At 36.7% G+C, this 18,284-nt stretch overlaps 2 protein-coding genes across 2 annotated transcripts; one reads left to right on the forward strand and one right to left on the reverse strand.

Annotated features, from left to right (window-relative positions):
* The first annotated feature begins 751 nt into the window (after window positions 1-751).
* LOC143460745 (TBC1 domain family member 31-like) lies at window positions 752-11,987 on the forward strand. Its single transcript, XM_076958357.1, has 21 exons — window positions 752-906; window positions 1,163-1,312; window positions 3,306-3,421; window positions 3,691-3,869; window positions 4,087-4,235; window positions 4,436-4,595; window positions 4,794-5,003; window positions 5,291-5,476; window positions 6,330-6,562; window positions 6,681-6,814; window positions 6,956-7,089; window positions 7,787-7,966; window positions 8,127-8,362; window positions 8,755-8,907; window positions 9,412-9,547; window positions 9,651-9,746; window positions 9,976-10,107; window positions 10,241-10,435; window positions 10,816-11,008; window positions 11,403-11,498; window positions 11,686-11,987. The coding sequence occupies exons 1-21, from the start codon at window positions 830-832 to the stop codon at window positions 11,799-11,801; spliced, it is 3,261 nt and encodes a 1,086-aa protein (XP_076814472.1). The 5' UTR covers window positions 752-829; the 3' UTR covers window positions 11,802-11,987.
* A 529-nt stretch (window positions 11,988-12,516) lies between these two features.
* LOC143460143 (uncharacterized) lies at window positions 12,517-14,520 on the reverse strand. Its single transcript, XM_076957543.1, has 2 exons — window positions 14,215-14,520; window positions 12,517-13,807 (listed from the first exon to the last, which is right to left on the reverse strand). Exons 1-2 carry the CDS (start codon window positions 14,347-14,349, stop codon window positions 13,547-13,549), a joined length of 396 nt encoding a protein of 131 aa, XP_076813658.1. The 5' UTR covers window positions 14,350-14,520; the 3' UTR covers window positions 12,517-13,546.
* Between the last annotated feature and the right edge of the window lie 3,764 nt (window positions 14,521-18,284).

The raw sequence follows: 18,284 nt of genomic DNA on the forward strand, positions 1-18,284 counted from the left end.
AACTTTATTAAAGAGAATGCAACTGAAGCGGCAGACAATGTTAGACAAAAGGTTTTGACGTAATTGAAAGTAACACTTTGAAACCATCAAAGGTAATCCTCTTTGTGTTATTCAAACAATTTCTAATATGCTAATACACCATGGGGTAATCTACTTGCTGCCAATCCCTTTCGTTAAACACGCTTTCAACAGTTCACGATCAATGATCGTTGTCATGTCATCCTTTGCATACTTTACACTTAATGGCACGACATAATATTGCGTTGAAAGCAAGCCTTCAGCTGTCTTAAAATTTTTAGTTTAACATCTAATTTTATCCGGATCCATCTACTTTAACAGATAAAAAAACTGTTTTAAATCAGTACCGTATTATATAGTAGATGGCTATAGGATTTAACTTCCGTCATTCGTCCAATATAAGGCGCTCATAGTTTTAAGCTCCTCCCTAGATGCAAGTCGCACAAAGTATAGCAAATAAATATCGTAAATGTAAGCAACGGATTGTATTTAAAAAAACACATTATAGTCCAATAACTGATTTTTGTAAGCAAAACAAAAACTAGCTTGTCGTAATTATAAGGCTTTTCTGATGCTTTACTATCCTTTATCTCTGATTTTTTATTGAAATCAAAATCCTTTCCCAAACCGAAAAAAAATCAAAGTTTAAAATCATTCCAAATACCGCTTGATTTAAGTTTTTTTTACCAAAACAGCGCCTTGCTTTGAACCGTTTTAACTTATGAGCTTTGTTTTGAAGAATTTTGATTTGGTTGTGGTGCTTTTCGTTTTAAATTCGGAAATTCAACTGAATCGTTACATAAACGCACGAATGCAGACACGAGATATTACAGGTCAGCCGTCTGGCAAAATATGGCATCGAGCGCCTTCACCACTTCCAGAAAAAGGGTAAGGTTTTTGAATTAAAGTTATGTACTTTCTAAAATGAACCTACTTTGGTTCCAGCCTATTTTGGAGAAAATTAGTTGAAGTTCTATGAACCTCAACACAAAAAATACTGTGAAAATTCTACTAAAATTGTACTATTGATGAGTGTTTTAATTCATTTAACTTGCGACATCATAGCCTGTCAGCCGCTAGTTTGTTCAGTTGTTTAAAAAATTTATGCTCTGCTGACAGTTAAGCTCTATCTGCTTTTTGACAGGGTGGTGGTAACTGTGGTGAATTCTGGAAAAGGTTTGAAAACTGGAAGACATCGTCGATTTCTTCATTCCACATTTGATTTTTCTGGCAATAAAGTTATAACAGCTGATCACTTGGGTGGGATTTTTGTCTTTGATTTAGCTAAAAACAGGTAAATAAAATTGTTATGGAAAAACCATTTCATTACGGTAAATAATATGTTTACGTGCCCACTAGGCCTATTTTACCAGAAAAAATCTTGCGTTTGAAACTTTTTTTCACAATTTCTTATTAACCTCACTTAGATGTTATAACATAGTATATTTTTGTCTCTGTTTTGTGAACTGCTCATTTTAATTTCATATGTAATTTTGCTCCTTCGTTTTAAAACACACCCCTGGCATATAGATGTTTTTGACTATTGCTGGGTAATCTGCAGTTAATATTTAAAAAAACATACGTCCTGGCCACTCACATCACCTACTGTCCAGTCTGGATAGTGTTTAACTTTTAGAACTTTTAACAATGATATAAAATTTTTCACCACATGAATTATGCAAATAATAACTGAATATTTTGTTAGTCCAAACTTCTTGCTGGAAATGTTGAAAATATTGTAATTTTTTATTTTTTTGCCATTAACTGTGCGAGGAAAAAGTTATGATGCTAACCTTTGTAGTTGTTGCGCCATAAAACACATGTTCAAAAACAATTAACGAACAGGAAAACGTGGCAAAGTTAAAGAGAAATCAAATAAAACCGCACAAAAGAAACTTCATCCTAGGGACCAGAATCCCATTTCTGTGACCAAAAGATGGCACGATATTGAGGCTCACAAATCCATTAAAAGATGAACACTAAGAATCAGGTAATGAGTAGCATATTGCCATAAGGAAATCATGCCTCTACATTCCCTTAAACCAGAGGTCGGCAACCTTTAGCATTAAAAGAGCCAATGTTCCCAAGTTTATTTAAATTAAGACCTATTCGGAGCCATAACATGTAACTGTCGAGTTGGCCACTAAAACAAAAGGTAATTATAGCCTACACTTCATGCAGAATTTCTTAAAATTTTTGCTTTGTACATGCGAATATTTTGTAATTTCAACAAACAAAACCCGACTATTAAACACAACACTTTCAAATAATCATTTATTCCACCCAGCTAATGCGATATTAGCTTCTGAATTTCACTGCACAGCACATCTACATTAGCTTCATAAGATGACACTTTGAGTTTCATCTGGGACTGCAAGCTCTCATCTGTTAGGCGTGAGCGTTGTTCATTTTTTAAGTAATAACTAATAAGTAAGTAAGTAAGTCAAGGGAGCCAGAGCAGAGGGCTGAAAGAGCCGCATGCGGCTCCGGAGCCGCAGGTTGCCGACCTCTGCCTTAAACTAAGCTATTATGTGACGGTAAAAGATATGTGGACGATGGCGTATACATAATAGCGATCACATTGCATCATGTTATGATAACATATAACGATGAAATAAAAAACCCAAGTCTCTTGTTCATTTTGCCCAAAGAACGTCTTGTAAGAGATTTTTGATTTAGAATATCCAGACCAGCAATGAGGAGAACTTGATATGATGGTCATGTCAAATTTTACTGGTGATAATAAAAGTCTTTTGTAAATGCCCAAACTTACGACACACCTGAAGCATACCATACCAAAACTGTATATAATTAAATAACTATAACTAAATCTTCAGTTAGAAATACATAAAATGTCTTAAAAGTTGTGTTTATATGTCGCTAAACATTAACTGATATATATAATTATGTAGCTATACCATCGCTGTGATGTCAAAACATAAAAAACATCTTGCACGCATGCCTTGTATTTGAAATTTGTGCTTTTATGTTGCTAAATGATTAGAAACCAAGTTTCTTCATTTCCAGTAATTTGTCAGCCTTTGCATAAATAACTATTTTATATATGTATTGCATGTTTGAAAACTTCCTATTTTCATATGTCAATCTTTCCAAAGTATTTATTATGGGTATCAGTTTGTGTTTTATCCGCTTTCTTTTTCAATTTAGTCGCATTAATGAAAAACTTCCATCATCAATGGCCACGATTTTTTTTTAGTAAACTTGTACCAGCTTTCTGTTGTGAGACAGTGAAGTTTGAAGTGAAGCTAAATATTTTTCTTTTCAAGGTATTCTCAAGTCCAAAGTTGTGGCCAGTCATGCACTGCTATTGTGTCCGGATTGAAAAGGAAGCACGAATATTTAGTTGGTTTGGCTGATTCATCAATAAAATGTTACACTACAGGTGAAGAATTTGGTTTCAGTTTTTTTTTTATTGTTTAAACCCTAAGTGGCTGAATTTTAATTGGCGATAAATGGTTGATAAAATGGATTAATTGCTCATACTGTATTTCCGAAAGTTAAAGTTTACAATTATTAGATCTTTAATATTAGGTTTTTTAGTTTTTACTCTCTTCAGTACTTGCTTTGTTAATTATTATCGAAACTGAAAAGGCTTTTGATTGCAATTTTCCCGATTTTAATATTATCCACAATCCTAACTTTTCAATTCAGAAAACAAAGAATTGGTGAGCTGGATGCGTGGTCACGGATCAGCAGTCCATTCCATCTCAGTGCACAGCAGTGGCAGATTTGCCATTACAACCTCACGAGATACCGCTCAATTGTGGAATCTTGACACTTTTGAAAGGATCCGTAAGCTCAACGTAAGAGTTGAAGTCCCAATACAACAGGTAAGGAAATGGTTTCAAGGTTATCGCCTTGTGCTAAAGTTGAAACGCTTTTATCAGGTGTCCAACTGACGGTGGCATACCATGAGCCTATTAATCTCACGATAATTTTTGTCATATATTTTAATTTGATGTGTTTTTTGGAACTTTAAGTGAAATCGAATCGAATTTGTTTTGTATATATATATTATCATTTCATGTTAAACTGTGGCAACTGTAGGTTTTCTACCTTCCTGGAACTGATACTATACTAACCTGTTTCACTGATGACTCAATCTTCGCCTGGGAGAGCGATAATTTTGTTGGAAAGTTTAAGCTTTCACTCGGTGATCAACTTGGGATTGGCTACAAAGCATTCGCTGCAAGCAGGCATGTACAGTTTGGCTTTTTCATTTTTAGTATTTCTGTGTCATGCAAGCAGCAGATATTGTTATGATCTTTTCTGTTTTTGTAACTGCTTTACTTGAAATATTGATAGAATTGCATGCTTTTTCTCCATTCAATTTTTTCAGCCAACTGTATTTGAACACTTTCCTGTTTTGTTACATGCTTTGTTGAAATCTATATAGGGATGGTAAAACCCTTGTTTGTGGGGGAAAGTCAAACCTTCTGCATCTTTATTCTCTTGAATCTCACAAATTAACGCAAGTCATCAAGATGCCAAATGAAGTGGTGTCTGTGAAACAACTTCTCTTTTTGTCTGATAGATTTGATGCAGGTGCCAACAAGGTAATATTGTCAATTACCAAACAATGCTAACATTTGTGTGTTTACACACAAATATATATATGTATATAACTATGTATCTTTAATCATTCACATTTTTATTTGCTGAAATGTTTCAATAACTTTGTGTAAAACTACCGTTTTGCCAAATTAGAGATTTCACTTTTTTGACATCTGCCGACCATTCCTATTTGCTCAAAGGTGCTAGGAGTGCTTAGTCAGGATGGAATCGCTCGCTTTGTTGACATCGTGTCATGCCGGGTTCTTTTTGAACTTGAACCAACGATTGAAGGCGACAAAATAACAAACATGAGCGCCAGTGCTGAGGGTGGCGACCATCTTGTTGCAAATTCAGAAGCCGGCTGTTTCATCATCTACAGCATCAAGGCTCTGTATCCAGAACTAAACATGGTACCAGTCCTGTTAGAAGCTGCGTTACGAATTCGAATATTATTTTAAATGCACGAAATGCACTTCTGTTAAAGTAGAATTACTTTAAAGTGTATTTATTTTTATTGTACATTGACATTTTGTGTGCATGCTATTGCTGGATGTATACCATGCCTTAATGTGCATATTTATAACTGTATATATTAGTAATTAACAAGATATACTGTATTGTATATCCAGATTTGAATCTTACTTTATCGTTGAAGGTATCACATATAAGTGTCACATATAACACTTTTATTTTTAAGCCGCCTGGTCCACTTGTTAAAGTGGTGAAGGATGTCTGGAAAAGAAAAGCACTTACCAACAAATCCCAAGAGAAGTCGCAATCGACTGTAAATAGTTCCCGAAATGCGACACGGCCATTAGATGGCAATATGAGTACTGGCCGTATAAAAGCACGAAGATTACAGAAGGAAAAGGATGTAACGCAGGTTAGACTGTTGTGGTATTCATTGTTTTTTTAAATTTTTAAAGACTAACTGCTTATTTTCATACCAACTGGTTATTGTCAATGCAAAAGTAAAAATTTTCAGAGACCAGTTCGGTCCACAAAAGCACCTTAAACAAACATCCACAGTATCATAAAAATGCAAATTTTGATCAGGTAGTAAAATTATTTTTTACAAAACAGACCATAAAGATTGAAAAGACAGTGTACACTTTGCTGAATTTCCTACACATAACCATCCATCTATCTTGAGATTACACAACAAAAAAGTTTAAATATGTTTTGTCATATGTGAGTTCTGCTGCTGTGTCTTAGGCTGTAACGTGGCCTCCATGAATACAGCAATTTACTGTTTTATGTCAGTTTCCCATCGGAAAGCAGTGAACAATGTTTTACCAAATAGACTGAACGTCATGTCTGCATTGGCATCTATTTTGAGTCTTGATCAATTGAGAGTTAAGGTCACACAATGAAATCCAACATAAACTTACACTAAACGGGAGCTTGAATTAATTCGGTCCGAAATCATTCAGAATATAACATTAGCTTTCATTTTGAAGGGTTTAACACTAAAGACTAGCAATGGGATAATTCCAAAATTATCACCGATGCCTATGCTAGTCAAATATTGCAATTACAATATGATTCCAGTCCCAATTTCTATTGTTGACATTTACAAATTGGAAACATTGAGCCCTTCCCATGGGTGTACAGCTGGATTTCTAGTTGGCTCAGTTGTACACCCATGGTGATGATACAATAGACTACTTGTTCAACTCAAAAATGAATTAGATTTTGTGTTAATAGTTGTTGACGTAGTTGTGTTTTATTTTCAGGAAGAGGGAGTTTTACCAAATGGATTGTCGTTTGTAAAACTTCAGCGGATCTTGAAATGGTTCGGAGAATATCCAGAACAGTATCGCTTGTTCATCTGGCGGAGCATATTACAGGTTCCTGAGAACCAAGCTGCGTTCAGTTCTCTCACCAACAAAGGGACTCACATTGCCTACGCTGCCATTGAGGAAAAGTTTCCTGTAAAAAGTGGTCGGCTTATGCGGGTTTTACGCAGGTGATAAATCGAATTTAACATTAAGTTTTTACCAACTGCCAAAAATGAGATTTTTACCAATTTTAATCGATAACGATCGATAGAAATAGTTTGGTGATTGGACTTCTTTCTTCCACAGCACCCTTTCTGTTTTGGCTCACTGGTCTGCCATCTTTTCAGAGTTGGACTACCTTCCACTTATCGCGTTTCCATTTGTCAAATTATTTCACAACAATCATTTACTATGCTTCGAAATGATTGCCACCGTTTTAAGTAAGTTTATTTAAGAATTTTGTGCCTTTAATGGAATCGTATTCAGAATTCTACTGTGAAATATTCGGTGACTTTGTTTTATTTGTATTAATTTGTCGTTTAGTACTTTTTGTAACATCATTTTGTTCGGTTGTAATCTAGCAAACTGGTGTCAGCATTGGTTTGATTTCTTCCCAAACCCTCCAGTTAATATTCTAAGCATGGTGGAAAATGTGCTGTGTCATCACGACAAGAAACTTCTTCAACATTTTATAAAATGTGAAGTAACCACCCAAGTAAGTGGATAGATGAACTTGTATAGATAATAATTTGGTCGATTAATTGGTAGCTACAGTGATATTGAGGCTGTTAACGTTAATGGCGTATATGCATAATCAACCATACAAGCACAAATGTACAGACACTGTATTGAGTAGTACATGTGGAGGTATGCGGAACTCTTCGTAATTGTGGCCTGTTTCTGTCAAGACTTAATTTCCGGCGCCGGTTGAATTTTCTAAATTTGTTCCGTTCAGAGGTGGGCAGTCAGTACTTTGAAAGTACCGTCGGTAACAGTACCGGTACTTGATAAAAAATGTACTGACAGTTCCAGTATTCGGTACTATTTTAAGCAAGTAGTTCGGTACTCAGTACCGGTACTTTTGGGGTGAAAGATGCTGCTGCAAATGCAATGTTTGCCGTTATTATGCTCCTGGTATAGGTTACTCCAGGTCAAAATATATGTGACGATAATCGTTTGCAATTTTACTTGAAATTTTGAAATTATCACGTGAAAAGTACCGAGTACCGGGACCGACTGAAATTTCTTGAAAAAACGTAATTCGGTACTTTTTTTCAAAAGTACCGACAGTACCGATATCGATACTGGAAAAGTACCGCGGAACAGTAATTCTGTTCTATAGTACCGCGGTACTGCCCACCTATGGTTCCGTTTGTAACATTGTATACTAACGCCGTGCTTTGTATTCTAAGATCTACGCTTGGCCGCTACTTCAAACTTTAATGTCAGAAGTTTTAACTCGAGACGAGTGGCTCTGTCTTTTCGACAATGTCTTCAGCAACCATCCGAGCTTCCTGTTGTATTGCGTTGTCGCGTATTCCATATGTTGCCACTCTGCATTGATGAAAGCGACACAGAAGGAAGATTTCCAGGTCAGTAAACGTGTGCGTGAAAATGTCTACTTTCCTAAATTTATGGATGTTATAAAGATGGACTTCTTTAAAACTTTATTAACTTTTTCTATCTATTATTCTGTGTGGCACAGACACCAAAACTAATCTTATTTTAATGAAACTTGCCTTACATGGACAGTATTTCTATCACCATCGGAATGCCATCGACATCAAAGCAGTAATTCATGAAGCTTACAGGATGGCTGAGGGTACCCCGGAAAGCATCGACCCCAAGAAAATGATGTCTGGGTTCGAACCCCTCCCTGTCAGCGATACTTACCCCATTTTTAACAAGTACCCCAAGTTCATTGTCGACTACCAAGCTCAAGAACGGGAAAGAATCAGGAAGGACGAGCTGGAATACTTGAGGGAAAAGTAAGTTGTTTGTTGGCGATGTTTAGGGCAATGCTTGAATTGTGGTTTATTCCACATTATGTCAAGTTACTGTTTTCCACATTGTGTCAAGTTACTGTTTTTCCACATTGTGTCAAGTTACTGTTACTGTTTTAAGTTACTGTTTTTTTTTGCCTGCTATTAACTCACTTTCTTCAAAAATGTGGCTTCATTTTTTTGATTTTATATCACAACCCACAAAATAAATTGCTACTACACTTTATTTGGCGAATCAAATTGGGAATTATTTGTAATAATGAAAGCACGTAATATCGTCCCCAGTCTAACTAACAGTTTTAACGTTGTCTGGCATAGTCTTTATGACGTCATAACATTCTTTGTTCTTATGATGGTTCTTCCCTTTGATCTTGCAGGCACGTGGCCCAGGAGCTTGCGGAGCAGATGCAGGATCGGAAGTTGCACGAGGAGGCGTGGTACAGGAGGAAGGAGATCCTGGAAGAATCAGAAGATCAGAGGAGGAAGCTCCTGGTAGATGAAGAGAGAAAGTTGGTCGAGCAAAGAAAAAAGTAAATGTCTTCCTCATGAAACTTTCTTATCTTCAAAATTGTTCAAGCTCTCGTGTAAATTAAATTAACGCTATTTTTTCGAAGTTGGTAAAATTGGCGGCAAATGTTAATGAAAACAAGGTTGGGCGATAAAAAACCTGCAATTTTTTTTCCTGTAACCTTTCTAAGCGGGTTTTATTCCAGTTTCTTACTAGTTATGTCATGAAGCTAGTTATTACGCTGATTAAGAGGCATCTGCGAAAATATCGCAGGTCATGCAGAGTTCTAAAAATCTAGACGGAATAAGTATCATGTCAACCAAATAGTAAACCGATATCACCACGAATAATTACAAAATACCGATGTGACGAACTTTTAACGTACTTTTCATTTAGGAATGCAATTTACCTTTTAAAGACCATTGAAAAGCTTTGTGAAATGGATGAGTGAAATCACTTCCTGTCGAACCCAAGTTTTACTCAGAAACGAACTCTGACTTACTCCTGACTCCTCTATTTCCTGCAGACTAGCGGCCATGAAGCGCGAACTGAAAGTCCGGGAGCTCCAACTTCTTGACAAGGCGAGGATGAGATTCGTCGATCATCAGCAGACCATGAAGCAAATCGAGGTCAACAGACTGGAAGAAGAATTGCGCAGAAAAGTAAAACGCTTCCATCTTTTTAGTCTTAAACCTTCTTATGTCACCGTTTTCACGTTACTGTTACGTCTTGCGTCACTTTTAAGTTACTGTTTGTTCATAATAGGCATTATTACGCGACGAGGAAGCCGCAGCCGCCGTAGAAAACGTTGAAATTAAAGGCTTGGAACTGGAAGCACACAGAGCAGCTTTAGAACAACAGGCAAATTTTTGTCTTTTCGTAAAAACTAACCCAAGCTTTGGTTGTTTGGATCTCATAATTTTGCCAACGTTTTGCTTGTTTGGTTTTGTCTGTAACTGATCAACAAACTGTTCGCACAAACCTCATTTCTGTTATCTAATCCCATTTTGTTCTCTATTGACTTTGAGTGACCGCCACTAACTTAAAGTTTCAAAATTTTCAATTAAACTTTTTCCTAATTGGACACTAGATGGCACGTGATCACGCCGAACTCGAGGATGACGTCAGGGCCGAGATAGATCGCCGCCGCAGACTGGAACAAGTTGAAGAGAGGATGCATGATAAGATGAAAGAGCAGGAGATTGATATCACAAAGACCAAAGTGAGTATGATGAAAGCAATAACTTTCGATTTTAACTCAGCAGGAAATTTGTGACGTCAGCCCTGATATCACGATATATCACCTGAAAGGGTAGTTGTAATAGTGACGTGAAATTTGTGATTTTTTTTCACAGGAACTTGAATCCGACTTGGCCCGGGCCGAATTACGTCATAATGCCATAAACCAGCGCACGGCGGTGACCTCACGCTTGCTAAATGGCGACATCGAGCGGGAGAAAAATCTAGCTCGATCTCTGACCAGGAACATCGACCATTTACGTCAGCAGAAGCACATCCACGACAGATTGAAGGAATTGAAAGCTGAGAAGGTGAAATGTAGCTTCGCTTCATGTTGTTTTAGTTCACTTTGTTTGGCCGATTCGGTCTTTTTTGTTGAGTTTTCGTGTTGAATATTTATTCAGTTATGTATAAACCGATTTCCGTTGATTTACAAACGATATGTAATTGGTGGAAAATAAATCATATGAGTCGTGCATAGCAATTGCATTTAGAGGATTGCATCGCTTTAAATAAACAAAGATTTTCTTTTATGAATTCCTATGCTTGATCTTTATTAATCCTCCATTCATTCATTTTATTTTTCGTTGTCAATGCGTGAGACGAAAAAATTGTGCTGACGCAGGTGGTCGCAAATATATTGGTAGTCCATGACATTTCGTTAAAGATTTTACTTTGGGACTCGTTTCAGGATGAGGAGCTTGCCGAGAGCAGAGAGCGCCTTCGATGCCTGGAGATGATGAGGAATGACGCAGATTCGAGGAGAGCAAAGATGTTGGAAGATCGGAGTCTGGAGGAGAGCAAGAAGAGGCTGGAAGATAGCGAGAAAAGAGTTGAAGCTCACATCAGGAGGTTGAGAGAGGAACACGATCATCAGAAATATGGTGAGATCTTGGACTTTGCCTCAGTTAGAATTATTATCAGTTGTCTTCCGTTTCATCAATAAATTGTTTGTGACTTTTTGCTTCAATTGGATTAAAGTCGTTACTAGTTGTTCGTTTTATTGATTAATTACATCAGAGTCGTCGGCCTATTAACGAACGCTCTTGTTAGTTTGGACTTAGTATCGCTTCATTCTAAGGTGGATTACGAACAGTCGCAAGCATCAACATATGTTCATCACCTTTCTATAGAATTATGTTGTCAACAAAACTACTCGTGTGTCTACATACGATCGATATGTTACTTATGTATAGTTTTCTCATACTTGAACAACTACTGTATCATTACTCTTTCAACTTCGATTAAATTATCATTTGCAATCGCATTTCCTCGCAGACCAAAGTTTTACGGCCGACTCCGATCGGATGACAGCAGTTAGCAACCGGATGATCATTCAGGACGCCACCGATGCCCTGGATGACACGAGCCAGTGTAAGACGAAGAGTTTTTGAACAACATTGGAACATGACATAATCATCTACACATGAGCTAAATTTTTGTTGTGTCAACAGTTACTGTAAAACGTGTTTTATTTGGGAAAAACAATTTAAATTTAATTTTAACAAGCGATGACAACAAAGTAGACAACCGCGTTCAGTTTTCACATTCGTTTTGACAGGGTCACTTGACCGTGACCGCGGCCAATTGGACGAAGAAGAAAGAAATTTGATGGAAGAAGTGAGAAATTTGAGGCAGCGTTTGGTTTCGAGTCGGGGGAAGTCCGGTTTACACTGACTCAGCGTCGAAGTATTTGAAACATGGCGTAATATGCGTGGAGTTTATTCTCTGGGGTTATTTTTGGCATGACGTGCTGCAGAAAAAAATGTTTTATTTGTTTCTTGTTTGTCATTTTAACCCAATATGCATTTATTTTATGCGACTGTGAATATTAGATACGAAATAAAACTTTATTTTCCTTCATTCCCGACCAGGTATAGCCAGCCTGTATAAAAAAATTAACCAAAATAATTTTGTGTACTGCATTAGGGAAATTCCCGGTTTCGTTTACATGCGACAATCAAAGACAGATCCTTGGTTGGACTTCTGTGCTTTTTTGACTGATTATTTGTTATATTTAGTCAACAGCAAAGAATTGTACCAATTGAGTAATACAACTTAAGAGGCCAAGTGTGATGTGTTTAGCCACCTATACCTGCCTAATTTTCTTACAATTAATGTTTCGTTGATTATTTTACCCTAAAGATGCAGGAAACAGTTTTTTTTTACAATACGCACAGGACCGAGAAATATTCATAATTCTGATATAAGTCACTTACACGTCGAATTTCGTAGAAGTAAAAACGAACTATACGTTGTAGCCTACACATAAAAATTAAGGTTGCCAAAATGATAAAATTATTATTATCAAAGCCGGAAAAACTTCGTGTATATTATTTATTTTGAACTGCATTCTGCGTACCACATAAACAGTGTTGCTATATAAAAATGCTAAAAGCTAAACTAAATCTGATAACAAAATTGCCACATTTAAATTACACCGTTTTGCACAAGCGCAAAAAACTCAACGGCATGAAGTTGAATAGAACATTTTAACAACTTTACTGGAAAAGTACACGCCAATCCGCTTAATCGAATCGTTTTTCATCGGTCCTGACTCTTGAATCCAAATACATTTTTCTACACAATTTTCCCTGTCCACCAAATGGGCCAACTTATGGCCAACCAACAGCTAGGCTGTTGATGGGAAAAGATAAGATAATAAAGTAAGATGATGCAATGTATACCACAGATACACGACTGGCATGCAACAAATATTCGAGTGTAAAAGTGCAAGACAAACAAATAACCACATGCACGAAGTATCTTAAACGCAAATTTTTAATATCGTACTAAAATATTCATATAACTTAGAGCTATACTAAAAACACACATTTTTGTGACACTCACACGTTTTGAAGGCTATGTATGGGAATAAACGCTTGGTAACGTCATTTTGCTCGTGAACGCATAATTGTTCGGCCTTTTCCACAGTTATTTTTGTAGGCAAAGTTTAGAAAGTGATTAAAATTTTTAGAGTTAAGTTGGCTTTAAGGTGTTTCTGTTGTCTTTATTATTATTTACAATGAAACTATATTCAAATATTTGTAACAGCAACCAAAAAGTTTCGGTGGGAATTTGGCTCATCAGCACTTGATCAATTGAGCTAAGACTATATACCGTTATAGTAGTTTGCAAATTATGGCGACGATAAAGCCAAGGCGAGTACCTTTTTTGATTGCGTGCTCGCCATTGTCCTTGACTTGCCCATTCATAATTGCTACCATTCAAGTTTAGTTGCGGTTGTGACGCATTTACTTGCTTTTACATAGGCCGGCGTACTGTTCACTGTTTAGGGTAGGCTTTTCGATAGCAATAACTGATTGGGACACCAAACGCAAACAAGAATCGAATTGCAAAAAACAAATAAGTACAATAACAAAACATTTAAAGCTTTGATTGTTTATGGTTACTAAGCCATGTTACTGCTGCAAATCAAACACCATTAAATTGAATATATCCTGCTGCGGTGAAACACTTGTTTCATGTTGAAAATACTCGAATCCCTCGCTTTCATATTCTTTCACTAAATTGACAAAATTCTGTCGCATGCTGCGGTCCAGACACGCAAACACCTTCGTTATTCCAAGCTCCTTGGCTTGATCTATCAATCCGATGCAACTTCCTCTGCTGTCCGCCTCTGATGATGGGACACGGACATAAAGTTCGTTGTCGACGCAAACCTGTAAAACCAACCAGGTATCGATATTTCACAAAAGATTCAGCTGAAACAAATTCTTTTCATACGCTTGTAGCGACATAGCATGTGACCTAAAATTACGCTTCAAGTGCAAGCAAAATATATGCTGAGCATGCCAGAATGTCAAAGAAACTCAAGACATGCCGTCGCTTTGTACTGTTTTAGTTCTGGGTGTGCTGTAACGTGGAAACCGATCTTGTTATTAACGACTGAAGTGTTCTAATCTGTTTCATTTGGCTCCGTCCTATTCTACACAGCATGGTTAAGCGAACGTAAACATGCCAGCATGAACAGTACACAATTTAAAGATTGTTAAAGCGTGGATTTTAGACGACATACTACGTTGATACATTTTGAATAATTAAACTCAATTAACTTATGTTAAGCCACCGTTTCTTGGTGAATCACAACATCATGTATCAGTCGTCTTGATAACGTTTCACTTGTCCTATTCATTGCACCATATTTCCACCAACTTTGCCCATGTAGCTCTTGTCCAAAATCACCTGTTCTTTGTACTTCCATGCTTAACGTTTGACTCCGGTCTTATGAGACCCAGTAATGAATTGAGGTGAAGCTGGTATTTGATATCAATTGTTTGAGGACAGCAAACAAATTAATATAAAGTGGTGTCGTTAGTTATTATGACTCGAGCTAGTCGACATGCGGAACTTTGGTTTCGCACGTCGCATAGCAACACACTTGTCGACATTGTTCGCGTTTTTCTTCAACCTAGCAGGCCTAACCCGCTAACAAGCCGGTACAAGAATATTATACATAGCTTTAGATTCGAGTAATTTACACTTAGTAGCAAATCAGGCAAGTATTGTCATTACAAGTTATTTTTAGCGAGCCTGATAGCTAAATAGGCAAGCTCAATGGTGTGTTACTCTAGAAGCTGTGATTTCTTCAAATCAATTTATTAACTAGAAGGTAAATTATCTAAACGTAGTACAATAATATTACCTAAAACAATTTTATACGTGACACGAATAAGCGAGTCATGCAACCAAAACTAAACACGTGTTTGAGATAAAAATATACGCATCTATCAGCAGCATACAGTCTGGCGTGCATTGCGAATGCTCTTGGGCATACACAAAAGCACGTTACGTTACCTACACTACGTAACGTCTCTAGCGCAGGAACGCAATAAGCATACGCGTGCACGTGAGTGCACGACAAACGTATCATAAACGTATAAAACATTTAAAATGTAAAAACGTTAAAGTGTGTTAAGATATTTGTAGAAATATTAAAAATTTAAATTTTGTAGGTGACATGGTTACTCATCCAAAACATAAATTTGGTTAACTGTCAGGTGGTTTTTTCTTCAGCTTTTTGTTTGCAGATGGAGATGATTATACAAGTTACATAATTACTAATTTATCTAATTATTCTTTAACTAAAAATATTTACCCATTTTGTGTAAGTATCCAGGGACAGGTAACCACTAACCAGCTTCACGCCGGTCACGAAAAACACCTTTTGCAAACAATGTGCTCTATGATGTGAACAATGTGCTCTATGATCAAAGCGCTAACGCATAGGTCTCGCTCTAATCATCAGAAAGAGAGAAGTTTATTCGTTTTTTAATTAAATAAATGCACACAATGTAACAAAACCAACCGTCGCTTGACTAGGGGCGACGGCAAGACCTTGCAGTAATCTAACTCTAACACATAAAAAGTAATCAGTAATCACATGTGCATTAAGCAAAGGATTTAAGCGAGAATGACACATTTTTACTTCACAAAACAAATATAAATAAATAATCAGTCAAATCAAATCCCTATTAACACAATCAATGGCGCGCCTTTGTTCACTTTATGATGGCTAGATAAGAACGACAACGATTTGCTTGTATTGAACAACATTAAGGTTGCAAAGCTATGATATTGCTTTACACCAGTGTTTCTCAACCCCGAGTCCGCAGACTCGTTTGAGTCCGCGTAAGATTTTTGTGAGTCCGCAAGCCCATTAATTTACCATATATATTTAGGCATAGGTCATAATTTTCGCGACGGCTTTTCGCCTCAGAAAGTTGGGGTCGCAAGAGATACCTTGGTGTGTTGGATAATTTTGGTAATTACAACATCCGTTTGTTGGTAATTTAGAATAGTGTGATAAAGAGCCTTGCTTATTTCTCTTGTTACGCTGGTGGCAATCCAATTCCTTAATTCTTTTGTTCTCTTCTCCTTCTTCCAACTCCTGGCGCGCGAATCACCATCTTTTTTTCTCTTTTCTAAAAGAAGTTCCCAAGTGTCAGCGCCTTTTTTGTTTCTTTCCTTCTCCCGCAATGCGATTTCACCTGCGCACGTCACACCAGGTTATGCTCGCAAATGTCTGTGCATAGGAAGCCAGATTAGGCATTGTTGGTGGCGAAAAGTTAAAATATTTAACAACTTAATGTAATATCTAGTCATGGCAAAACGAAAGCAGGTGTTTGCATATAATGGTGATTACTTGACGCTTGGATTTACTTCGGTCGAGGTAAATGGTGAAGTTAAGCCACAGTGTGTGTTGTGCTTAAAAGTCTTAGCAGACAGCTCTTTGAAGGAAGCAAAACTTCGTCGACACCTACAAGCAAACCATGAAAAATTCGTCAACAAACCTCTTGATGTGTTTAAAGAAAAAGAATATCAGGTAAAGAGAAGTCGCTTTGATCACCCAGCTGCTTGGGGAGGAGTAGTTTACTCTCACAACAAAGCAGTGCGTGCTTCTTTCTCTGCTGCTTGGAGAATTGCTCGAGAAATCGAAAAGCGCTTCCGCCCGGAGGCAGACAAGACAGCGGAATGACAAATCAATCGTAAAACAACGTAACACATACTTGTGTGAAGCTGGATTTTCAACATTGGCTATGATTAAATTCAAGTAACGGAATGAACTTCAACCAGAAGACGATATCAGATGTGCGTTGACGACCATAATTCCTGATTCCGACAAACTTGTGAAACAAGTTCAGGGACAAGGTTCTCACTGGGATAGGTCGAGCAAAGGTCGTAATTTTCAAGGTTCTCACTGAGATTTATAGTCCATATGTGCCCAATAAAAAAACCGCTTCTGCTTTTTTATCTTACTGTTTTAGTGTTGAACTAACTTATTTTTTATTCCTATTACCTGAGTCCGCGAATACTTATTCTAATGGGAAAATAGTCTGTGGGCTAAAAAGGTTGAGAAACACTGCTTTACACGGTTGGATCAAACCTGCCATAATCCCATGGGAATGTTCCACATACATGCTGGCATTTTATACGCTGATAACTGATTGGTGCGAACCTGGTGTTATTACAAATCCTATACACATGTCTCTACATCCAATTAGCTGTAATAATGGAAAACTCAATACTTTAAAGTAAATGTATCAATCACCCGACTTTTATTTACAATTAGTTAATTTACCATTCAAAATATGACACTTGACATGTTTTACAATATTGTACATGCACGTTTATACAAATCACAAGTAATGTCAGATTCAGTAAAAGTTTTTTGATGTGGTTTTGTCTTATGTTTTCTTTTATAACATAAGTGAAGCAGGTTGCAGTCAACAGCACCACATTTCGATGAAAGGAAATGTGCTCAAAATACTTTACATCTGACTAATAAATAAATAACAACATTATTCTCGAAGAAAAATGGTCAGGTAAAACAGAAATACTTGAGAAAGCGAGACACAAGAACAAGCTGAAAATGAGTACAATTGATATTGCAAACCACAATCGGGCTGTACATATAAAATGGTAAGGTATCACAACCAGACTTGGACAACTAGATTTTCTCAATTAGAACGTACTAACCTGTTACTAATTAGATGAGAACTACAATTTAAGAATTTTCTAAAACCAGAAACTTAACAAGGATTAGGTTTATCATTAGCGCAATTCAAACTAAAATTTGTTTGAAAAAGTCAATTTTTTTTGTTGTCAATTTTATTTACTTTTTAGCAACACTTTTCCTTGAAAAACATTCAAAACAAGGTTATACCGGTTGTACATTGACACTAGGGCTACCATATGTCCTCTTGACACTGAAAAATGCCCAAATGTCCTCCTTTTTTGCGTTTTCTTGCTCATATTTTCAACAGAATTATATGTTTATGTGACTTTTCGGCATGAGGCCTAAGTCAAGTCAAATGACTTTTCAGCGACAGCATGAGGTCTAATCATTTTTCTTATCATTGTTTTAAACTAGACAAACATAAAATCTAAATAAAGCTAAGCAATAATGCCAAAGAGGGAAACTGTGTTTTCTGATGAACTGCGGCAGAAGTATCCTTGTTTCAGAAAAGGACATAATGATTTTGAAGCTGAATGCATTACTTGTTCATATGCGTATAATTATCCAAAAACATGTGATAAATTCTTTAAGTGTAAAACTATATTTGCAATGTACTTGCTGGAGGAATTGTCCTCTTTTTTGGCGATGAAAATATGGTAGGCCTAATTGACACTGATACT

Source organism: Clavelina lepadiformis, chromosome 5 (genome assembly GCF_947623445.1).
Source record: "Clavelina lepadiformis chromosome 5, kaClaLepa1.1, whole genome shotgun sequence".
NCBI classification, from domain to species: domain Eukaryota; kingdom Metazoa; phylum Chordata; class Ascidiacea; order Aplousobranchia; family Clavelinidae; genus Clavelina; species Clavelina lepadiformis.